The 26,469-nt window shown below is 32.5% G+C and overlaps 1 protein-coding gene across 1 annotated transcript; it reads right to left on the reverse strand.

Moving 5' to 3' along the window:
* Window positions 1-1,903: 1,903 nt before the first annotated feature.
* On the reverse strand, window positions 1,904-24,986 carry LOC130899943 (uncharacterized). The gene is made up of 4 exons (XM_057810141.1): window positions 24,784-24,986; window positions 24,503-24,687; window positions 24,345-24,419; window positions 1,904-2,639 (listed from the first exon to the last, which is right to left on the reverse strand). The coding sequence occupies exons 1-4, from the start codon at window positions 24,867-24,869 to the stop codon at window positions 2,095-2,097; spliced, it is 891 nt and encodes a 296-aa protein (XP_057666124.1). The 5' UTR covers window positions 24,870-24,986; the 3' UTR covers window positions 1,904-2,094.
* Window positions 24,987-26,469: the final 1,483 nt, after the last annotated feature.

The following is a 26,469-nucleotide window of genomic DNA, read 5'->3' on the forward strand; positions in this document are numbered from 1 at the left end:
AATTACACTGACGCGCTTTTCGGTAACCTTCAGTCTCCAGAGACTGAAGGTAAGCTGAAACCTAATAACTTGACTTACCTGTTTTATACTAAATTTTCCCACCAATAAATCTTTTCCGCGAAAATTCATTCAAGCGGAAAACCTTCTTGGCGGGAAAATGCACATTTATTACTTGACTACTAAACTATCGAGTGGACTGTAAGTAGATGACCCTTTGTCCCTATTTAAGCTACTCTCACATTTAGCAATTTTAATGCTTGCAGATGCATTACACTCTATATACATTTTTACATTATTAATATTTATGTCATGATTATGACTGCCAGCGTGATCGACAATACTTGATTATCCAGCCCGTTCACATTCTAAATGAGCTATGTACTCTTTAAACCGGACAATAACGGATCTCTTAGTCTGCCCAATATACTTCCCGTCACAATCACCACAACTAATTTCATACATACCACTCTTCCAAATTCGGTATTTTATCCTTGCACAAAAATTGTTTTAATGTATTAAATATTCATTCCAATCCTTTTATACAAAAAGAATTGAGAGGTATCGTAGCAAATTTTTCTTGTTTTTCATTTTGGGTTTTGAAAAAAAGTGGTTCACATAGAGATTCCTTCAGCCTATGACGATTAATTAACCTATTTAGAAGTCCATAATTGTAAATAGGTTAATTAATCGTTCATACGAAAGGATTGGAAGGAATATTTGACAATGAGTTTTAAATTGGTTTATAAATCGAAGAATACATTAAAACAATTGTTGGGTAAATAAGGACAAAATACCAAATTTGGTAACGAGTGGTATATATGAAATTAGCTGTGGTGATTGTGACGGGAAGTATATTGGGCAGACTAAGAGATCCGTTATTGTCCGGTTTAAAGGGCACATAGCTCATTTAAAATATGAACTGTATCCAGAGTGCAATGTGTAATGAATTTATTGATGCATCTGAAAGCATTAAAATTGCTTAATGTGAGAGTAGCTTGAATAGGGACAAAGGGCCAATTACTTACAGTCCACTCGATCATTTGGTTCGAAGTGCTTCGTGCGCGAACAACTTTGTTGGATTTGTCTCGCTTTGAAGACCTAACAGTAGATTGATGTTTAGTTTCGGATTCTTATGAATAGATCCATGATTCGTCTCTTGTCACAATCTAATAGACATGTTTCAAAACACTGCGATTGAATTTTTTTCACGAACCGATACGAGTTTTTTTGGCGATACCTAATTTGAACAAATCTTTTTGACAGCCAAATATTCATGCAATATTGATTGTATGCGAGTGGAACAAATGCCTAGTTATGCTTCAATTTCACGACATATCAATACATCACATAACGATTTTGCAATATCAGTTTAAGTACATCATCGATGTTTTCTGATACAATAGCCGCTTTTGTACCGTCTTCTCGAAATTCATCCTGTAGCAAAATGCTACCACGATTGTATTCGGAAAACTAGCGAAACATGGTGGCTCGAGATGATGCTTAACCATCAAAAATCGAAGCCAGTTGATCGGCCTACTGCTGTTGGTTTAATCCACGTCGAAAATCATCGCACAATATGTTTTAATTCCATTTCAAGTACCTGTAAACAAATGAAATAGCACTCGTATGACAATACGTTCTGAGTACGTTCACCTTTAAAAATTGTGAAACTTTAAGATAGCAACTTTAGATTTGACATATATCAAAACTTAAGTAATAATTAAGTAACAAAATAGTTTATTTATTTAGTTAGATAACCGTTTTATTACCACCAAAATGTCCTTTGGCTACGTTATTACGTAATCGAAGATACTTTTTTTTACTGACTGACTGAAAATTCCAGAAACTCAGAATTGGTATAAAAGGAGAAAATTGACATGGGAAATATCAAAAATATGTCAAAATAAGATTAGTATATTTCAGTTAACAAGACACTTTCATCCTAGTACATTATTTCAACATCCTTGTACACGATATAGACATATCTCTATCTTTATGTCTCCATATATCTATTAAATGAAATTTCAGCAGACTACCTATTAGTAGATATGAGTATATTAAATAAATGATATAAATTTCAACATTTCACAAGTGTCACGTTAATATAAGAGGGTTATTGATATTGGGCTCATTTTTCTCTTTCATCTCCTGTATCAATAACAATGATTTTATTTTAAAATTTCGTAGTTGAGCTTCAGTTAGACCTTTCAAATCTGGTATTAAACTAAGAAGAAAATAGTGAATTGCAGTTTCATCATCAATAACCCGTGGCTTTTTATATTCAAATTCGTAAGATGGTGAATCTAGTTTCCTTTTCTTCCTACTTGGAGATGATTCTGTGGTAACATCAAGTAACTGATTATCGTCAATTAAAATTGATGGTAAGGGTGATAGAGCTTCTTCATATATTTCCTGTTCATCTGTATCATCTGGAATGGAATCTTGATTTTCAGAATAATCGTCAGGACATTCAACCTTCACGGATTCAATGGAATTCACAGTTTTCACGAATGGAAGAATAAAACGTAAGTGATCGTGTAAGTAATAGGGCCTTTTTATTTTTGATGATCCTGGTGATGGCTTCAAACTTCTAACAAAAGCCGATCTTATGTTTTTCCATTTTTCTTTACATTCGTGTACTGGAACAAATAGAATAATAATATTAATATTCAAATTAAACTTTTCGGAACATCTTTATAAAACATATCAAGTACAAGAGATAAAGGAAGATGATCGATGATCTAGATAAACACTATAGTTTTGTTATTACTTATAGAACTCACACTAAAGGGTTTCGATGTATGGGAAAGAATAAAACAAATTGTAAATCATGAAAACATTCCGAATGACAGTGCGATATTACAAGAGAACATTTGTACAAGCAGTTTTTGTTTAATTTCGAAAATAAATTGAAAAATGCCTAGAAAGGATAGGGATAAGGGCAGACTAACATTCAATCTGTTTTTCAACTTTTTCAACTTTCTGTTATTCCGATTATATAAGCATATACATAAAAATAAATTTATGAACTTGATTTGAACAATGATTTGACAATGTTTGATATTTGCGCCCAATTGCGCTATTAGTGTAGAAAGAGAAGTAAGAGGACGTGTGAGCAGAGTTTCTTGTATCGCACGTTGTGTGCGACAATTGGTGTTTGAATATTACAGAGAAATAACGTATCAATATGTGCAAAATGGCTACAAGAAATTGTAAACGAGACGCTGACTCGTTTCGTTTTATTTGCGGTCAATTTATTAAAATAAGAGAGAAAATTTAAGTACAAATTCAAAGATTTGCAAGGCATATCAAGCTTACTTTAATATACCAGGCAACAATCAAGACAAAAAAGGCCTTCACATGTATCATATAACTCCTGCAGATACAATCTTGACGGTAAGTTAGGTCATTTTCTCTTTTTTATTCTAACAACTATCTTATAATAACGTGAACTAGGTTTACGTAATGTTACGTTCTATTGTAAGTTGGTACCGATTATTATTTTTGTATTGTGAATCCATTCAGAGGTAGAAATTCGAAGAATACAACGTATCCTGACCTACCATCCACATCTGCTTCAATATCATATACAGAAAAAAATCCTGTACCTGCTCCGCCATTCTTGGAAAAGCAGCACAAGGTTAGGAAGTTCATCTGCATCCGCACATTCTAATTTCGTTTTTGAATCTAAAGCAAAAATACCACACCTCATCAATTCTCAAGATCCCAATGACTTAATAAGAGTCTTAAATCTTCCAAAAAGTAAAGCCGAGTTACTGTTCTGATCTTCGAATATCCCGTCATGAAGAATTTTTTTATTGCTACAGTAAGGAAGATAGTCTCTGTTTTTGCCATGACATGAAGAAATTAGTATTCCATGTCATACATCTGGATAGCGTCTTTCAATTGTCAGTTCCACTAAAAATCTAACAGCTGTTCTATTACATAATGAGAACAAATTTCCATAGATTCCATTTGCACATTCCATACATCTCAAAGAAAATTACGACAATATTAAAATGCTATTAACTCAATTCAATATATTGAATACAAGTGGGAAGTTATTGGTGATTTTAAGATGGTGTGTTTTTTGACTGGAATGCAAGGTGTTTATACTAAACACTCCTGTTATCTATGCCTGTGGGATAGTAGAAATGATGCCGATCACTACCGACAAAAACATTGGTCTGCACGTACTGAGCACGAAGTAGGAAAATACATTGTTAAAAGGAAAGCAATTGTCGATCTAGATCAATGCCACCATTGCATATTAAATTGGGTCTTATTAAAAAATTTGTAAAGGCTCTTAATCATAAGTCTACAGCTTTGTTGGCACTCAAAGAAAAACAATGAAATGTAATATTTTTGTAGAGTAACTCAGCAATAAAGAAAAAAAATCCTGGATCAGTTTTAAGGTAGTAATTCATAGTTACCTTGGAAACCATAGAGCTGAAAAGTACGAAGAGCTGATCAATGACATGATCACGAATTTTTCTATCATGGGATTTAGAATGTCTCTAACAAAGCATATGTTATATTCTCATCTAGATAAATTTGAAGATTGTATGGGAGCTTATTCAGAAGAACAAAAGGAACGCTTTCACCAAGACAGTGGAATTTGAGAGACGTTACCAAGGCCAGTAAACTGATAGCGTGATGGGAGACTATATTTGTGGGTTAATTAGAAAAGAGAAAAACCGAACATGACAGAAAAAGTAGAAAAAATTTTTAGATTTTTGATATGTTTTAATAAATGATCTCTTCGTGTACTATGTTCCTTTATTGATTTTATACTCATAAAAACAAATTCAGAAGTATTTTTTGTTCTAATTCTTGGTTATAGATATAAAAGCAATAAAAATAGATGTTGTAGTAGACCGGTGTATTCTTGTTGACAGGTGATTTAGGAATTTGGTATATAAACCTAGCTGTTTATTCAAAATAACTTTTACCAATATATCTTTTCATATTTGTCACATAAAAGATATTTTACCTGAAAATATGTTTTTTTTTTTAATTTGAAAGGCATACAAAACAAAAATTGAAATAAAGAACTCTTTATATCTCACAAGAGTCTCGCTTAACCAGGAAAATATTTTATGTAACACCTAATTTAGTTAATTATATTCTGCGAAATGCTCTTCTCAAATATCGCCCCTCATTTCTTTGTGGTAATTTGTCGTATTCTTCAAATTCAGAAAAACCTTCAATTACCACTCCCAATTAGAGTCTTCAAGCCGAGAATTTCTAAAGAGCTTATCTATAGTTGTAAACCGGATTGTCTTTCACAATAGTTTGTTCTTCAATCAGCCAAGTTTTATCTAGATAGAATATTTTCCATCACTTGTCAGTTTTTATATTCCTCTAACATATTGTGTTTTGATGTAAGTATTTTTTTCAATTTCAATAAATAATTACAATTTATGATAATTTTCTTCAGAATGTCTCTTTATGGCGAACAGTTTTCTTTGCCTGTACAACGATCTAAAAATCTACAGAGCTCCTAAACCACAAATTTTATATAAAGTTAAAGATAGGTACTTTTTTTTGATTAGTCATATAGTACTCATATTGTGAACAAGCAACGTTGGTAACCGAGACAGGCTTGTTACTTCGTTCAGCAACCTACTCATCCACACAACTTCCTTCGCGCCTTCATTTGCAGCCACATACTCAGCTTCAGTTGCGCTCAATAGCACGATTGGTTGCTTGCGACTCATCCATGTAATGGCAGCTCCACTACAAGTAGATTCAGATCTAGATCTTGAGCGTCGTGTCTCAGGTTCTTTGGCATAATCGGACTCAGTAAAGCACTTTAATTCCAAGGCTACACCTCCATAGTGCAACAGACCATAATGTGAAATCCCCTTCAAATATTTAAAGATCCTTTTCACGTCAGATTTTTTTGGGCGATCCAACACCTCTGAAACTATACTAACAGCATATAAGTTTTGACGAATAGTCATAGTCAGAGCAGGCTCTAACAGCTTGTATATAGGGTACGCTCTTCTCCAATGGTGGTCTATTCTTGTCACGAATCCATTTTTCAATCGGTGAAAGATTTGAATCTGTCATGTTGAAGCTTCTTAAGATGTGTTTGGTGTAAGCCTCTTGGTGCAATTATATGAAACCATCAGTTTTGACTTCTATTTGCATTCCAAGAAACATATCCAAACGTATCCAGTTCTTAATTTTAACAAAAAACTGGTCTCTCTCAAGTCTATCCCCAACCAGAATCTCATCATCAACATAGATGGCAACCATCAGTTTTCGACCATTGGAGCACTTCTTGACGAAAAGGTAGGAATCTGCCACTTGCCACACATCCTCTTTAAGTTTACCATACAGAAAAGCAGTTTGCATATCAAACTGAACCAAATAGTACTTTTCAGCAGCAGCCAGATTCAACAGAGCTCTCACTGTTTCAAATCGAGCAACTGGACTGAAGTTTTGCTCAAAATACACACCTAACCTAACCCTCTTCCTGGGTGGACCCCTTTGCAACCAAACGGGCTTCATATCTGTCGATCGATTATCAAGAATGGCTTGTTTCCATAAATCGCATTCATCTGACTCAAGCGCTTCTTTTACAGTGATGTCCCTTTCTGCAATAAGCACATAATTATTAAAAAGGTATGATGGTGCAGCTACTCCTGTGAAGCTGACGTGACTGTTCGACAGGAAATTTACCGTCGTCATTCCTTGCTTTAACCTGATCAACTCCAGTTTCCGAAATAGAAATTCTGGTTCCAGCTGAAGAATTTCCTTCGGAGGGTAATGCAGACACATTGGATTCCTGGCAGGGTACGTCTTCTACCATATGCTCGACATTAAAAGACTTGAGTAACTTGATCAAGGGAGTTTTTCTTTCAAAAATAACATCACTAGATATTATGATTGAATCTTTCTCAAAGTAAAAGAAACGATAGCCGTTGGGATCACCAGTGTAGCCCACAAAAAGGCATGGTTTTCTTGTCCATTTTCCGCTACTTATCCTTAGGCACATGCGCGAAGCATTCAGGTCCAAAAATCTTGGAATATTCTTTTTTGGAGGTAGGCATTGCACCCAAATTTCAATGGGCGACTTGACTGTCCAGTCCTGTTCAAAAAAAACCTGCATTGTTCACCGCTTCCACCCAAAGTTTGATTGGCAAATTCTTTGAAGGAATCATAGACCGCGCAGCTTCAATAAGCATGCGGTTTTCTTGTTCCGACGCCCCATTATGTTGAGTGGTATATGGAGAGGTTGTTTGCATGCTTATTCCATTCTCATTCATCAGCTTTTGAACACTGGCATTCTTGAACTCACGATCCCCACCATAAGAATGTTCTTTAACAAAATGACCAGCATTTTTCGCCACATTGATGAATGCAGCCAAGTGCAAGCAGCCACCTCGGACTTCTGTTTAAGGAAAAATACCCGGCAAAATTTGGAGAAATCATCCTTCAAGCAAAGAAAGTAACGAGACCCCTCAATTGAGTCATCCTGAAAGGGTTCACATACATGTGTATGAATCCATTCCTGTACATACAGCCTTCATTTCCTTACATTTTACTTCCAGTCAACCGCGTTTGCTTGTCTTTGGTTACCCTACAGCCAAACTTATTGGCATAGCATTGGTAGCTCCGTTCCAACAAGCGACTAACAGAAAACAAGTTCTGGTTCACATTAGCCACATACCATACATCTTTCAGGAGGTTTGTTTCCCATTTTCCATGTATTTTAATATCCACATATATGTCTCACCTACCTAGGTGACTGAAAGTATTTGAAGGAATCGAAATATTCTTTCAAATTCGAAATATGCTGGGTTGCCCCAGTGTCAGCCACCCAGCTCAGAGAAGGTCACTTGTTTTCATCTGGATGTTCGCTGTTGGGAGAAGTTTTCTCACCGCTAACACCACCACCATTATTCTGTGATGCATGTGAAGTTTCATTGCCACTCCCTTCAGCGACATTTTGGCAAGAAGTGCTACTTCATCAATTGATTCCTTTCATCGGCAGTCGCATTTCAATTAGTCTCAAATGTTCCGTTAACCTATTGAAGGTTCTATCTTGAATAGGAACACTCTCCCAGACACTTTTAAATTCAAAGTAGGGAGGAGAAAGAGTTGACATGATCTTCCTCTTCAATTCGACATTGAGCTCATTGAAATCACGATGAAGGCGCGCAATATGATTGACAATTCCATCCTGAGCATTCATGATTCCATGAGATAAGAAAGATTTCAGAAGTCTATTATCTAATCTCTGACTTGAATTCAGCTCATACACAGAGCTCAACTTGGCCCAAATATCCTTGGCCGTTTCACAAGAAGACGTGAGTTCCTCATTGGTAGCATTCCGAGTATTCACCAAGAAGAGCCGAGCAAGCGAGACCTTGGTTTCGAATTCATCCTTATTGGAGCAATCAGCAACCAATGTCAACTTACCATTCACAATATCCATAACCTTTTGTTGCTCCACCAGTAAGGTGATTTGCCTTTTCCAACGAGACTTGTTGATTTGATCCTCCAGTTTCTCAACTATCATACAGTCACACAGCAGTTCAAAAAACAAACTTGAATAAGGCACGTCCATGTATTCAACTCCTACAGTTGGCGTAAATCTGGGCTCATAACCTCTTGGGTTAAATTCAAATTAAAAAAAGGGATATAACTTTTGACAAAATAATTGAAAACGACGACACATACAAAACAATAAACATCAATGTCAAAAAAATAGATAGTGGCAGAAACATTTCCTTGAAATCAATTTTCTAACGGTAAGTCAATTGTTGTTGTCTTATGTTTAACCACGTACGAGGTAGCTCTATCATCATTAAACTGGTTCTATAACTAACGAAGAAACAAATTTCATTAGATCAACAATATGGAAAACTAACTGTCTCGGCGAATTTCACCAATTGACCATGTGAGAAACGTGGGGTTTTCTAGATTAATACCACACATATTTAATGACTGTCCGTGGGAATTGTTTATAGTCATATCGAAAGCAAATTGTACTGCAGTCATTTAAACTCAAATGGTACGTCAGTCGGAATCATTGGGATGCGGGGTATCAAAATGTCTTCTCCTTTCAATAAGATTGCTTTTATTACGTAATTCAGTAATTTTTTATCACTAATCGTGTGCCGTTAGTAGAATATTGGTGAACTAAGTTCATAGGTCCAAATAGCGACACAGTTGTAGGCACTGTGATCATTTGATATATCGAAACAGAAAGCAGCTCGATACAAACTTGCGTCATTATTAGTCGCTCTTCACGGGTCTGTCTTATTCGAATTTTTTCACGTTCATTGTGATCTTCATGTTCCTAGGTAGAACGATTAAATTGACAATTGATTTGATGCGTTGCATTTCGGGTTCTTCTGTCTAAATTTGTCCGCCGCATGTCGAGTATAAATGAGTCACAAACACACAATACTTTTTCAATTTTATAGAAATTTCTGGGTTTTAGATTTAGTAATATTATATATCCACATCAATAAAGACGGTTACATTTATGTTTAGAGACAATTCGTGTTTGACTTATGTTACCAGCGTACATTTATTGATACTAACGTTAATTAGTTGTGTCGCCTTCCCTGAACCTCTTCTGTTAACGAGTGGCAAATCAAAACACAAGAATTTATAGCATTTCCTGTAGAGTACTATGATATATTCTCCAATAATGGCACAATCCATAGAAATAGCACCGGAAATATTTAAATCCCAGACTGGGAAACATTCTAAACTTAATGATGTGAATACATTATTATGTAAAAATAGCGGTATTTGTTGGAAAGTCCTGGAAAGCTTATCAATTCACAATAACCTTTTGGAGAAATGTTACGATTCTGAAAACCACGAGATAGTAGAGGTTAACCGGCCAAAGAGTTAACCTTTTACTTTTAAGTTCAGTTTTTTTACTTACCTACATACTTAAAACAAAAAAATATAATAAAAAATATATGAGATGTATTTTAATACTGCAAATGTATAAAGTTCAGATAATTTTATTTGATTTTCTAACGGAGCCAACTCCACATAATTGATTCGAAATGAGTTAACTCCATTATATTATTTGAAATGCCAGAAAAATGGGGCTTTTTAGTTATTTGATTTTATGCAATGAAGTTCCCTACCATCTCTAGTAAAGCTTGAGTAATAATTTGAACCATATCAGATTTCACGACAACTAAGAATTTTTAATTTGCTGTAAATTTGGGCGAAATGGATTTAGCTGATTTTGGATCTAGACTATGTATTTGGAAACAGAGTATAAGTATTGTAATCTGTATAAATTTGAAATAAATATATGTTTCTAGTTCTCAACAAAATCATTAACAAATCAATGGTTAATTTCTTGCAACATCAACAACTATAATCCGTTATAACGTTTTTATAATTAGTCATATAATTCTTTCGAAAAATCTCACCTGTAAGATTAGTTCGTTTACCGACCTCCGCCCATGCTTTCTCGGTAACATCTTTTTTACAATAATCCGATAACTTGAAATTATACAAACATGGGTATTGTTCAACTTCTAGTGCTAGTTTCAAGTTTATGTCACGATCAGCATCCATTTTGTTTAAAATTCAACGTGAAGCATGACTCACGTAACAAATACTGAGAGGCAACTAAAGAGAAATGTTGTTTGGCAACATAATGTGTTCGTCGACCGAATCCCTTCTCTGTAGAATTTAACGTTTCGTATCGATGCATCGCAGTTCAACGACAGTATATTAATGTAGTCATTATGTAGTGTAGCGCTGTGACAAACGCAATAACATACAGAGAAAAAAAAATCTATATGATTACAAGATAAATTGAGAGCAGATGAAGCAGGCATAAAACATATTAGTCAATATTTGGGATTTTCATAGTATTTTCATGCTTCTCTATGATGTGTTGAAGTTAAATAATCAACTTTATTATCTTTTTTACAGATCAACAATTCACCAAACCATTTTAGAAATCGATAGTATTATGATGATCGTTCAGTTTTAAGATCTAATTGATTTGGGAGGCTTACATCAACAAAATAGATCATTGAAAAAAACTGAAAAACCGTCAAATATTGCTTGAGTAGAGAGGACAGAATTATAGACCAAGGTAGAAACCTTTCAAAATTATTATAAGATTAATATTATTGGAAAAGAAGAATTTAATAAACTTGAAAAGAAAAATAATTTACGAGAGTTCTGAGGTCAGGACGTGGAAAGGGCTGAGTTTATGAAGATAAAACTACAAGTTCTATGGAAAACAGTTAAAGACAAGTTGTAGGTAATAAACAATTTTTGTATCCACACTTTTTTCAAATAACATCAAAATTTATGTGAAAAATTGAAATAAGGAAGTTTTCGGTTTTTTATTTTATCTTTTACAAAAATCATTTTTTTTTATCACAAAATTTGGTGGAGACTTACCTTTTTATGCCCTAAACACACTGAAATTTATTTTATTCGAAATATTTATTTGTTCATCTTATTTTATTTTATTCAATAGCTGTGATGAAGAAAAAATGTAATTGTAGCATATGTATCATATATTAGTGTGGGGAATTATTGTGTATCAGTTAGTTTCCCCTTCATTTTCTTTGTTTACAAGTGAATTTATTGAGTAATATATACAAATGAATATTAATATTAAAACTTAAAGAATTACTCATAACACTTACTGGAGACTATGAAAGCCTCTCTCCATGTCTCAATTTACTATCTTGCATAAAAAATTGTTGTGATCATTTTTATCTTACAAGGTTTTTACATATTTATAGATTTGGGTATCAGTCAACAGGACTAACCCTGATAAATTAATGATTAAAGATGGTTTCGTATGACCTTAATAGGATTCACTGAAACTGAGTTGAAAACACTGTATAAGCTCGAAAATTTACTATATGTATGTGATTATTGTCACAAATTATAAAGTGACAGAAGCAGCTTCCCTCAGTAAGTTTATAGTCCTAAAGAGTTGTTTTAATAAAGATGTTTTAGTAAATATAGCCAAGAATCAGATGAGGAATTTAACTTAAAAATCAATAAATTTGTCTTATCTTATAAAGACCACCTGCAAACATTGATCAAAAATAAAGTTAATGAGTTGCAAGGTATAATAAAAAACTCTGATTCTACCCCTGTCAATATAAGCAGAACTTCTTAATCACTGATCTTTAAGAATTCTGGTTCAAATGATATTATGATCCAACCCAAAGATTCAGCGCAGACCAACTCTAAAGCTCGATCGGATATGTTGCTACTTGACGAATGCCTCAACTTAGCAAAGATTAAGAAAGTATCTACGAGATGGTGGCATGGTCGTTGGGTTCACGACTAATGAAGAAATTAAAAAGTTTAAGCAGCTTGCAAATTATGATATTAAGGAATTTGGCTCACTGAATTCTCGAATAAGGATCTAGACTGACAGAGAAGCACGGACCTAGTTACTAGCTTAATTAGTTTTCTAATGAAGCAAAATCGGAACTTTTCCTCAGAGAATTCTAGTATTTATGTAATCTGTCCTCTGAAAAAGAAATAAATCTTTCAAGCAAGATTATCACTGGATGCTAAATCATACAAGAAGGCTATGCAAGAAAGTAGTTTGCTGGTCGGATATATTACTGCCCAGTTTATGACGCCATTGAATTAAGAGTATGTTTCAAGTGTTGTGGTTTTGTGTCAGACTCAACTCCATTCAATTGTTTCAAGGCTATGTCAAATACGAATCATGTAGTGTGGAATTCACAATGCCCATGTTTCATAGATAAACTCGAAAAATTTAAATCTGATATGTTTGGCATCAAATAGCAATTACAACCGGATTTGAATGGTCCTGTAGACTCCAGCGGAGGTTCTGCTTATGATCGGACACAACTATTCAACTTCCCACCCAAAAAAAAATGGTTCACCATCTACTATGAAAATGTTCGAGATGTGAATACTGAGCTTCCCGATATTCGAATTACAATCAACCAATACCAAAAGTGGTAGTGAATTTTGTTTGCATTGGGAAAGCACTACAATGCCAACTCTTTCGACCTGTCGGATATAACTAACGTGCTTCCTAAGGTTGATGTTATTGGAATCAGGACTGCTTATTATTGGCGATTTTAATATTCCCCAATATTATAGGATGCACGCTCAACTAATGATGATAGATTTATGACAACAAACAACTTCACCAAATTTCTCAATGTTACACAATTGAACAAAGTTATTAACTCTCACAATCGTACTTTTGATTTAGTATTCAATCAAAACTTTTAGTAAGTAGATGCGTTGATACTTAAACTCATTAGGATGGATTTCACCTCTCCTTTGAAATCATTATCATGCTAAAAAATGCAAATGAGTAATTTTCATCACCAGTGAATCCGAGGTACAGCTTTCGAAGGGATCCAGCGAAGCGCCAACTCTCCAACAATTTGTTCAATATCAACTAGAATCAATTATTGGTTGAAACCCACGTTGACAGAGCTTGCGAATATTTTTACAGTCAAATTCAAGATTCAATCTCTGCTAGCGTTCCCAAAACAATTCCCAGATCTTTCAAAAAATACCCTTTATGGTTTAACAACGACATTATTCGTAATCTTAAGGTAAAACATCGTTTGTTAAAAAAAATTAATTAAAAGTACCAATAATAATGATGACTACATTGAATTAAGTAATCTGCAATCATTATATATAACTACATGAGAAATGTAGAACAGCTAACAAATGATCCTAAGAAATTTTGGTCCTATTTGAATATTTTTGCTGATTATTATCAGTGAGGATATATTACCTCACATATCTCATTATTTTGACCTTAGTGATCCAAGTATAAATTTTTAGGCTTGTTTTACTCTCTATTTTATTGAGTCTCAAGTTTTGCAAAACCATTATGTTACCTCTTTAATCTCTCGTTAAGATGTCGTAAATTTCCATTGACATGGAAAACTGAACGAGTTTGTCCTATTTTTGAAAAAGATAAAGTTGTTATTGAGAACTATAAACCCATCTCAATTATTTCCAACTTTTCTAAGGTATTTAAAACTCTGCATCAGTTTTTATCCTGATAGATCTACGGTCTCGAATTTAATTTTCTTAACGCAATATACGGCAGCACATTTGGATAGCGGTGGTCAGGTTGATGTCATCTATATAGATTTTTCTAAAGCTTTAGATCGCTTGGATCGTGGCATTCTTCTGACCAAGCTATCCAACATTGGTTTAACTGATTTATTTACCAACTTTTTTATGTCATACCTCACGGATAGAAAACTTACAGTTACATACCACGGTTTCAATTCTATAGAAATTAACGCATCTTCTGGTGTGCCCCAGGGCTCAGTACTTGGGCCACTGTTATTTTTAATATTTATAAATGACAATGTCTGAGGATTACAGTTTAATGGTCTCCTTTATACAGATAATCATCATTCCATATCGAACATTGATGACTACTACTTACTTCAATCTGATAGATATAAAATTTATGATTGGTGCGATAAAAATTCACTTCCTCTCATTAATTCAAAGTGTAATACTTTATCTTACACTAGAAAACTTAACCCACTCAATTCCAATTATCACATTTTTAATACTGTGCTTAAAACGTCTGCAGTATTCAAAGGTCTTGGTGTTACATTTGATAGTAAATTAAACTTTGTTGAGCATATTAATATTATCCTTGGTTGAGCCTTTAGAACCTCGATTTACGGAAGTTAAAACCGTAACATTACTTTTTAATGCTTTCGTTCTTCCAAAACTAGAATATGCTTCTCTTATATGGGACCCAAACCAAACTCACATTAGAAGAATAAATAATATTCACAGAAAGTATGTTAAATATATATGGTTCAGGTCTGACAATATTTATTCACCACAAAGAATCCCCCAAAACACAGTGTTAGAAGGCTCTAACTCAACCGATCTAGCAACTTGATATTCTTTCACAAAGTTGTAATGAATAAAATTGACTGTCCAGGTCCAGGTCTTTTAAGAATACATACTCTCCGATTTTCAAATTTTCTCCATTACATCGAATGAATCAATATCACTGTCAAATGTAGAACTAACTGCTTATTTTTTGCGGCACTACTTCTAACATAAAAAGAAAATTTTTTCTGTTCTTTAACTTTATCAATATACTGTTATACTTACTTTTTTCGTATTTTTTGGTGTATATTATTTACATTTCACCTAAATGTACAATCATTTACTTGTACTTTACAACTTTAATTGTTCAATTGTTAAATTTTATGTAGGTATGTCTTGCCCACGTTCAGATTGGCCCTTGTGCTGTAGGGTGGTGTAAATAAATAAAATAAAATAAAAAATAAAATTCTTACTTAATATTGAAGAAGCACTCTAATTTCCAAACGAAAATCCTCCCGTGAAAATATCAGTCTTTTTTAAAGAGTCGGTGAGATTTTCATTCGTTGAATTTTCTACTTTCTGAAAAAATATTACCATCGCCATTGTACATTTTCTCATAATAGGCCAAAACGAAAAATCGCACAATTTTTAGGTATTTAGAATAATTTCACACTCTAATCACTTTATCTTATATAGACTATAAGTGATCCGACGTCTTCACGTCTTTCAAGTCTTTAAAACAAAATAGTCTTTTCCAGAAGCAGTACGTGCTTTGGATTCACAGAATGTCTTAAAATAAGAGTGCTCACGTCGTCTGAGCAACTAACTTTTAAGTCTTTAAACAAATAAGATGTCTTCTCTGGAAACCGTACTTTCCGATTCACAGAATATTTTACAATAGTCATTACTCTCGTCTTCCGAGCAACTCCTTAACTGACTGACTCAATTTATATGACCTCTTTTACAATGGGTTCCTCACGATGATGTCGTCTGACACAAAGACTCCTTGGGTACTTTGTTAAAGTTAGAAGAATAGAGTTGGGAGAAAACTAATACGATAACTAAATGAAAGAACAACGAAACTAGAAATTTTTGACAAATATAATTCCCTACAATTCTTTTTCTAACCTGTGACAGAATAAAATCAACTTTCCAGCAATTTAAGGTAGTTGAATATATAAGATTATTTTATGTCACTCGCACCCATTGCCTCGAGCTCGCTCCTATATATACCCTACATGCTTGACATGATTTTTGAAAAAATTTTGAAAGTAATACCACAAAATCACACTCTATTATTTGATGAATGTAGGTCGGTATTTTACCGTTTACCTGCCAAAGCCACGGTAACTCAAACTCCATGTTCTTACCTATGTTTGAAGTATACGCTGACAAACTCTTTCATAAAATAACGAAGGTCTGGGGTTCTTAATATATCTCGCTAATATAGTTCTCTATGGAAAATAGATTAAATTCGAAGTACTTGCTTAAAAATATTGAGAATTTGTTCTTAATATTCTACTCACCTTTCACAATCATGAAATATCTTATATTTCTATTTTAATCGAAAATTTTGAACGCATATCAATTGGCAACTGAAGAAACTGATGAATAAATAATAAATCCTAATAAACGTATGACAATATTTTGGAATGGTTTACAAGTAACAAAATAATTGCTGGCGGGAGTTCGTGATACGTGTTGAATACTATTGATTTATATGAGATTAATTAACTGAACGTGAGAATTGTATTGAGGAAAAAGGGAGTAAATATTTATAGTACTAGAAATTGATGACATATTAACTATGAGAATGTACTAAACATGAGAGTTGCGCTGGCTAAAACGGTTTAGGCACTAAACTAGTAGAAAGAAAACATATTTTATAAGAAAGACATGATTCGACGGCTAAATGTTGAGGGTGGGCCACCCCTTAATTTTTTTTTCTATATTTTAGATGAAATTTTTCGTTTTCATTTTTTTATGAAAATAGATACAACCCTAAATTTTTATTCTTCTATGATAAACCCTTATTTTTCATTTGTTAATTATAAACTTCAATTTTTTTGGCAAGATTTTTATTTTGTCTACGAGCGACCCCTATTTTTCCATCGCAATTTTTTATTTTTATTTTATCCTCAGATCCGCAATAGGAGTCCAAGATGGCAATCGAATATAATAATTGTAGTACGATAAATTGTTATTTCTAATTTGAATTTCCTCCAATTATACTTTTTTTTCTCAATTTAATTGGATATTTCACCCGCGCCGGTTGATAACTGATATCAGTTATACCCGCCAGGTGTCTACCGTTCTCACCTCTCATCCAGAAAACATCACGGAGTAGGAATGAGACCGAAGCCGATCTACCGACGTACTCACTATATAGTTTTCAGTAATTTTTTTTTTATTTTGATTGACAGTGACTCTCATGTTAATTTCACTCTCATCGTTAAACTATCATTAAGCTCCAGTGCAATAATTATTTCTTCACAATTTATTAATAACTGAAAAGACAGTTTTTACTCTCATGTGAATAAACACGTGTTTTGAGCTGCCGCTAACAACTACCATTATCGTACCTGTACATATTGTACTTAACATTTTTTGCAAATAATTTTAAATTAAAATAGAAACGTGTACGTGTATAAATATACGCTTTTTATTATTGTGGAAGGTATGCCAAAATATAAGCGAACAAATATAGTATTAAGTCACTGTTTTTCACAAATAATTATTTCAACTTGATTTATTTATAGGTTATATGACTACTAAGCAATGCCAACAAACGTAAACGAACCAATTTGAGTCGTCGAACAATCAAGAGTCATGCAACATATAAAATTACGAAGATCAGGCGAGCACGGCGCAGTTACGTCAATCACAATCACAAGAGGCACGAGATTAACAAAACCAACAGAGACAATTAGAACGAAGAAAAACGGGCAGATTCGTAGTAAACAGACGTAGAGAAATTGACCATAAACCCCAACAAGTTCTTCGAACATTCACATCAGATTTATTTCTGCGACTAGCCTCATTTCATAGTGGTTATGGGACAACTATATGTGGCATATTCTCGCATAGTTAATATTCGTAGGCCGGGTGGCCACAAAACTGGAAAACCTAGAAACCTCAGGGAATACTCAATTTACTGGAAAAGACAGGGAATTTCTCTAAAAATCTGGAAAAAAATGAAAATTTTCAATTAGGATTATTTAAAATCATTCAACTCTAGAATTTTTTCGTTTTCTTCAAATGAGATTGAAAAATTGGCACGCATGCGATTGTCATACCATCTAGCGTATTTTTATTGTATTATTCAGTACCATCTGTTTTATCTCTTGAAAATGTGTGCGTGAAAAATACCAGCTGATGATTGAGCAACTTAACCTCACAAAAGTGAGAAAGAATATTATGCTTTTAACTTAATATATATAAAATCTATAGATCTAAAAAAATCTGGAAATTTGATTTTTTATTATGACATAAAACATTGGTTGTGCGACTAGAAGAGCTATCAAAGAATGCAAATACATTAAAGAACTTGATGTTCTAGAATTTAAAAAAGATTGTCGTCAAGCATATACTGCTTTGACTGAAAAATTACTTGAACGATCTCCAGTAAACTACATATTAGTGAAAGGAATTTCTTGTTTATATCCAAATGTCGCACAAAATTTAGATATTGGAGCAAAACGTTTGTCAATTTCGCTTGATTTTTCAATCGAAAATAATTAGATAAGCGGGGTTGACGCTTATAAAATACAAAAAGTTATGCAGAAGATCACCCTTTCAAGATGAAATCTTAAATTATTTCAAGTAAGATGATAAGAAACTGAATTGTTTGTGGTTAGATAATATTATGGCTACGCCAGATGATATTTAAGAATTAACCAAATACATAAAAATTATTCCTACTTTTTTTCATGGTAACTCATCTCTTGAACGAGGATTTTCTATTAATAAAGACTGATTAATTGAAAATCCTCAAGAAGATTCGCTCATCGCCCAAAGATGAATTTATGATAAATTGAAAAATCGAAAATCGAATATTCTGATTCAGTCGGTTAAGAATTCAAGAAGCCGTTATGAAGAAAAATTTAAAAAAATGAAAAAAGATAAAGAATTAGATGACCTTGATAGTAAGAATAAATATTTAAAGAAACAGCAATTGAAAAATCTTTAAGATAAAAAGAAAGCTCTAGTCGAACTAGTCGTCGAGATATTTCATCCATAGATGATGAAATTGAAAAATTAAAAGAATAAATGAGTAATTATAAGATAAAGAAAATAGTATATATGTATAACATATGCTATTTATTTTTTTTGCGCTAAAATTGATAATTTTTCATATTTATTTAATAGATAGAAAAAGAATAAAATTGTTATGGGAATTTCGTATTTACTACAATTTTCCAAAGTAATATTCTTTAGATACAGTTTTCTATTAATCATATATATAATCGAATATTTTTAAACTTAATCGGGGAATTTTAAAATTATACCTCTGGAAAACCTGGAAAAGTCAAGGAATTTTATTTTGGAAATTCTGTGGTCACAATGATATATATCTAGACTCAAAACTAGATATAAAGCAAATTACATTGATATATAACTTTTGTTTGAAAAGATAAGATAACCTCAAAACTCTTCTTCTTCCCTGTTTTAATGGAGTGTAAATATAATAAATAGAATTTAACGATCGAAATTACTTAAAATCTTGTCAAAACTATATATATTTTAATGTAAATACATACATAATATACATACACCTCAAGTGAAAAGAGACTCAACTAAGTAAATTTCTTGAAAAGCATAACAGAAAATTATTTCTGGGTTAATTCCCAAAATTCGTAGTACTACCCTTGACCACTTGGTCAAATTGTACTTGAACCTCTGTTATATGGTTTTTCTTGCAACAAAATCTGTAGGTAATAGAGACAAATGGTGTTTCATCCATAGCGTAAAAAATGGTTAAAAACGAGGTTAAAAAATGGTTTTTTTAAATCAAATTTCTTTATAAAAATGAGCTTAACTATCTAAATCAACTTATCACAAATTCCGTGTTCTTACGAGTTATACCATGACGAGAACATCTGAAAGAAAACAATAGAGAACGGGAGATACAAAAGAAACATATTTGATATTTGAAAACATATTTTTACGTGTTTGAGTGAACGGTAATTGAACCCTCACTATAAAATTATACTGCTCAATTTGCTTCTCGAATTAATAAAGTCTACAGTCGATTTACAAACGTCCACATTCAAAAAATTAATTGTATCTATTAGTCATTCGTTCTATTTCAACAGTATTTGTAGCATTTGTTAAATCTTCTACCAAGATACAATTTATTTCACTCAATTACTGACCTAAATGAAAGAAAAACACTTACCGAAAGTCAATTTTGGTAACCGGGACTGCCATTATTTCTCATTCTCCTGAATAATCTATTACTCGAGGATTGATGCTAAATTACATCATAAATTATCCAAATAAAAAAGTCTTTTTTTCTCCAAGTGTTTGACCTTTAGAAAACGCAAACCTTCTGAAAATTTTTATTGTATCTTGTGCACTTTGGCTTGTGCTTATTCATGAATCAGTAAAAATATGTATTAAGTACTCAATCTCAAGAATTTATGAAGAGCTTAAAAATATCGAGGACTATAGTGTAAAAGATCGGATGTTTTTTATTCTTTGGTAGAAAATTTCCTATAGCCATAGTCTTTCAGCTCTATAGTCCAATGATCACAGCTCCTGACCCACGAAAATTAGTTATGTCGCTGATTTTCATCAAATTTTTGCCAAATTCGGAAAAACTAAAGATATCAAGATTTTCTACAAAAAAAGTTCCCTGTGATTTTTCCCTAAGATCATTTCTTTGTAAAACTCGCTAAAACTTCGGGGTCGCATCTTCATAAAAAGTTTTCGCGCCACGTAGAGTCTGAAGGAAATTAAGTCCCGGCTGAAGAAGAAACTGTTGTTGAAAAAATCCGATAACACGAAATTCGCTTTTTGTAAGAATAATTTTGAGATTAGGAAAAAATCACAAGGAACTTTTTTCGATCGATTACTTTTTTCGAAATTCGGCATAGATTGCGAGTTACTTGCAAAATTCGAAATTTTCAAAATTTAAACAAAAATATATCGCTTAGTGGCCAAAATTTTGATTAATTAACTTTTACTGTATCGATAAAGCATCCTCGATCTACCTAAATCCAGGAAATCAGCGATATAATTTTCGTGAGATTTGGCTCTAATTGGGCTGGACTACTTATCTGAAAGTCTAACTTGTTCATATTTCTCATTCTCTACCTTCAATTCTTCAGCTTGTTTCGCGCATAAATCGTTGTCTCTAAGTTCAAAGGCAAATTTAAGGGACCTATGTGCTTTATTCGATTATCCAGAGGGAGGGATGTTGATTCGCTCCAGCCACCTACTTCCTTTTCCCGGGCTTTGGACCGCGAAAATAACCATTAAACCTCTCAATCTAACCGATGCAGGGATTTTACAGGTAGAGTTCTATGTATTTCACAATATCCCACATATTATTTCCATTTAACTGTCTGTCTACAACTCTCAATTGATTTCAATTTAATAGAACCAGATATTGAATAGTAAACATACGAGAGTTGCTACTTAAGTTTTTAGATATTGAAACACTGCTGTAATATGTCACATCTGACATTACCATCATGAAGTTTGAAATATTCAATGGTGAACGTATTCAGAACGTGTTGTCATACAAGTGTTATTCAAGTTGTTTACTTGAATGGTCGTCTGTTTTTACGAAATAACTAGACATATCCCCACCGTTCCATTAGAATAACGTAGAATTATGCAAAAAAATCAGGGACATCAATCGCAGATGGGACATCCACCGTACAGTCCTTGTTTTGCATCCAATGATTCTTCTTATTCGGTTTGATACGTTTAAATCATATTTTTTGGAGGCACCTGCATCGGAATGGAAAAAAATGCTTCAACAATTGATTCAATCGCATGCAAATGTGTATTGATCTTGAAGAGAATTATAAGTATTTGTTTCTATTTGTGCATCTCAAAATTTAAGTAGCATGCTTGTGAATTATTTTTGTTTCTTAGGTCAATCAGATCAAATATACTCTCTTTGAAGAGTATATATAAATATAAAGGAACATGTCTTGACAGACTGATTTATCGTCGCAAAGTTCGAAACAACTAGAACTACAATCAAGAAAATTGGACAGCAAATTACTCTCAAAATGCACCCTCCCACTTAAAAAAGGTTTTTTTTGATCGTATAATTTTGTTTTTAGGTTAAAAATTAAAAAAAAACATTTATTACAGCGTTTTAAGAAATTCATTCATCAAATAGTGATAAAACTGTGTTCGAAAAACTGCCAATTGTTAAGTAAGAATCTTCCAATTTGGGCATTTAGGCTAGACGTTGAAAAATAAAAAAGTAATTATATTTTGATCTCCTGGAAGGTAGAAAGGAGATTGAGTTGTGTATGAAACGACATTTGAATTTGAATTAGAAACTCACGAAATCTATTAATTTGTCTGGTTCTAATTTGAAAGTAAGGTCCATCCTATTTTCGGTCATAATACGATTAATAAAATGATTCCTATTTTTTTTCATAAATCAAAAAAATATTGTTGTTTTGGCTCTCAAACTTTGGTCTCATTTTTTATTAAGTACGTTAAAAAATTGGTAAAATTAAAATAAAATAAAATTAAAAATTTTTAATACTGAAAATTGTTCAAAGTATGATATTCAATTCTTTTTTAATTGCTCGTTTTCATATGTTCTTAGCGAAAAAAATACATTCTTCGAAAAAAACTTTAGTTTTTGGAGGCGAATCGGGTAATTTATCTTTTTTGGATTTCATTGGCCAAAATTGACACTTTGGTTTCCAAACTTAGGTCTCATTTTTATCTCAAGTACGTCAATAAATCGTAAAATGTAGAAGATAGTAACTGAAAAATGTTAATTTTCCGATTTTCTACCAATTTAGAGAGTTTTTAATAGTTGAAAATTGATCAAATTATAATATTGATTTGTGTGTATTTTTTCAATTTTTTGGTTTTATATATATTTTGAAAAAAAAAAAATAGTTTTTTCCGAAAAAACTCCTCGTTCAGTTATCGGAGATAAATTGTGTAATTTATGATATTTGAATTATTGACCAAAAAGTGTTGAAATTTTGGTTTTCAAACATAGGTATGATTTTTATCTCAAATGAAAAAATAATTTTGCAAATATTAATTTCTCATTTTTTTCAAGATAAAAAATAGGGTGAACTTCACTTCCAAACATTTACAAATCGTCATATGATTCATACTATCTCATTATAATTTATAATAATCCCTGTATCATTTGCGGGGTAAGTATCGACGGCTAACTAGAAGCCGTTTCGCCATGTCTAACAGTATGAATGTCGAGAATTTAAGAATAAGTATGAAATTTGCAAAAATGTTCACGTGAATGTGTACTAAGAAAGGATGAAAAAATTCAAACACTAAGATTTCACAATGTGGGTACCAATACTAATTACCAAATTATCAAAAATATAGGTATAGGTTACAACAGTGAAAAACAGATTAGGTAAAAAACAAATTCAATAATGTATCAAGATTTTCCCTAATTGAAATTGAGTGATTTTCAAAGATTTTGCAAAATATTTAAGTGGATGATGAGTTTTTTAATTTTTTTTTAAGAATAACTATATTTCATATTTTGGATAGCAAATTTAATTGTAAAATGAATACAGACCCGAGTAAAAATGTGCGTAGATTACATACAAATGATGCTGTAACTAAAAAAAATTATCATACGTTTCTGAATTATAGGCTTTATAGGTAAAATCAGAAATTATATTTAAATATATTTTCTAAATTATGTTTGACGAAATAAATAATTCTACACTATTATTTATAGGTCAAGGTTGGCCCATGGCCAATGATTACAAGGACAACCTGTAAGATCAACAATTTTTTAACGAAAAAGTACTCTTTGTTTAACTTGACGGAATTTATGATTTAGGAAATATGTAGATTTTCAGATCGTTGTACATGCCAAGGAAACCGTTCGCCATAAAGAGACATTCTGAAGAAAATTATCGTGGCAGTAAACATCACCTCGTGAATAATAACATTTATTATACAATCGTGAATAATATACTATTATGCAATTTACACCTTCAACGTCGTAAAAATATTTCAAAGCAAATAATTTCTAAGGCATTAGAAAATTGTATTGGGATTATGGCAACAATTTCTTGATAAGCCAAAAAAAGTATCTCTATGCAATCCTAATTCAGGTGTCTTCATATATATATATATATATATATATATATATATATATATATATATATATATATATATATATATATATATATATATATTCAACAAAAAATGACAGAGTAATTTATAAATTTCATTATTAGGTTTCTTTTTTTTTCTTACTGAAATTATATTTCTAATATGAGAGAAAATAATAAAAAAATTACCATTTTGACCATTCGGCATTACTTCCTGGATATTTGTTTGGGTTGACACATCTGCTGTTAGTACTGGGGCCATATCTGAAATATCAAGTACAATATTTTGACAACCTAACAAAGATTTAAAATTTACAAATTTATTCATACAAAAACTGAGCACTTACTATTTTTCAGATTCAATGATGGGACAGCGTTATATTGCAGATTCTTTCTACAATTATTTTTTATAAAACTTCCTTCGGGGAAATGTAATTCGCACACTCTTAATTTATAACTGAATTGTTCAGGAGTCATATTAGCATAAATATGACTGTTTACAAATCCCAATGCTTGTTTCCAACGTTGACATCTAAAAATAATATTAACAACTTTATCGTATCAAAATTCAATTCTATTAACATAGTTTATATTCACATTTTGATAGAAAATCTAATCCAATACTTACCTAATTTCATCTTTGGGACAATGAAATAGAGATATGTTTGTACCTTCTCTGGTAGAACATCCATCCACACAGCACATTCGTGGCATTTTATGGGAGTAGTAAATTTAAAACACTGAATTAATGTTTACTTTAATTTAAAAAGGAATTGCTCTCACCCCAGCAAATGAGAACAATCAATATTCATATAAATATAAACTTTCTTCTACGACGCGACGTGGCAGACAACCGGTTTGTGATTTTGCCCAGCGCGTTGGCGACTTCGAGTGATCGAGAACACCGAATAATAACGACAAGACGAGTCACTCTAGGCTCCTCCCTTGTTATGCTTCAATATCGGATGCCACTCTTTTTCGATCACTTGAAGTCGACGCAGCGATCAGCAAAATGAATGAATCGATTGTCCGCTACGTCGCGTCGAAGAGAAAAGTGTATAAATATACCGTTTGTCCTTATTTGCCAAGGTGAGAGCAACTCAATGAAATTAGATAAGTAATATGAAAAATAATAGAGCTCCGCGGGAAGATGGAATAGTTACAGAAGCTTCAAAAATGGATGAACCTAAAGCCCCCCTCCACCACAATTTTACTTTATAAAAAAGGAGATAGAACAAACCTCGAAAACTATAGACCGGTTAGTCTTTTAAACCACCTCTATAAACTATACACACGTATCTTAACAAAGAGACTAGAGAGGAAATTTGAACTTATCAGCCAAGGGAACAGGCAGGGTTTCGTTCAGGATATGGAACAAACGACTATTTACTTACTTTAAAAATATTAATTGAAAAATCTGTAAAATATAACAGACCCCTAGTCCTTAGTTTTGTCGACTACCATAAAGCGTTCGATACCGTTGAGCTGCCAGCTATTTTGAAATAATTAGAAGAATGTCGAGTGGATCACAGATAATCAAATATTATATCAAATATATATAATAACGCGACAACAACGGTCAATCTACACTATCCCACTGAAAAAATTAAGATAGAAAAAGGCGTATAGCAAGGTGATACTATGTCGCCGAAACTATTTATTACTGTTATGGAACATGCTTTTAAAACACTACAGTGGGAACATAAGGGTATCAGCATAGATGGTGAAAGGCTACATCACCTAAGGTTTGCACATGACAGTGTCCTCATAACTGATGAATTAGGCGAGACAAAAAACATGATACAAGATTTGCAAATCGCAACAAGGAAAGTTGGTCTAAAAATTAATTTCAATAAAACCAAGACGATGACAAATTTAGTTCCTAGCCGGCCACTAAATGTGGACGACAAATATATTCAGATGGTGGAGTGTTATATATATATATATATATATATATATATATATATATATATATATATATATATATATATATATATATATATATATATATATATATATATATATATATATATATATATATGTGCCAATCGGCCTTAAGAACCTTTTACCAATGCGTCCTCCCAGTCCTGACTTATGGAGCGGAGACCCTGACATTAACTAGAAGATCAATACTTAAATTGCAAATTACACAGCGTAAAATGAAAAGGTCTATGCTTGGCATCACTATGAGGGATGGGATAAGGAATGACGAATTGCGCAGTTGATCTTGAGTTAAAGATATCATAGACCAAATACTGAGACAAAGAAGACGGTGGGCAGGACATGTTGCAAGAAGACAAGATAACCGATGGAC

This window comes from Diorhabda carinulata, chromosome 12 (genome assembly GCF_026250575.1).
Source record: "Diorhabda carinulata isolate Delta chromosome 12, icDioCari1.1, whole genome shotgun sequence".
In the NCBI taxonomy this organism is placed as follows: Eukaryota; Metazoa; Arthropoda; class Insecta; order Coleoptera; family Chrysomelidae; genus Diorhabda; species Diorhabda carinulata.

Excerpts from the sequence above, each read along its gene's own strand:
- LOC130899943 (XM_057810141.1), bottom strand. The coding sequence starts at position 24,869 with ATGCCACGAATGTGCTGTGTGGATGGATGTTCTACCAGAGAAGGTACA. Across the intron at positions 24,420-24,502 it reads ATCATTGAATCTGAAAAATA|ATATGGCCCCAGTACTAACA; the intron begins GTAAGTGCTCAG and ends TTGATATTTCAG. Across the intron at positions 2,640-24,344 it reads AATGCCGAATGGTCAAAATG|TACACGAATGTAAAGAAAAA; the intron begins GTAATTTTTTTA and ends TATTTGTTCCAG.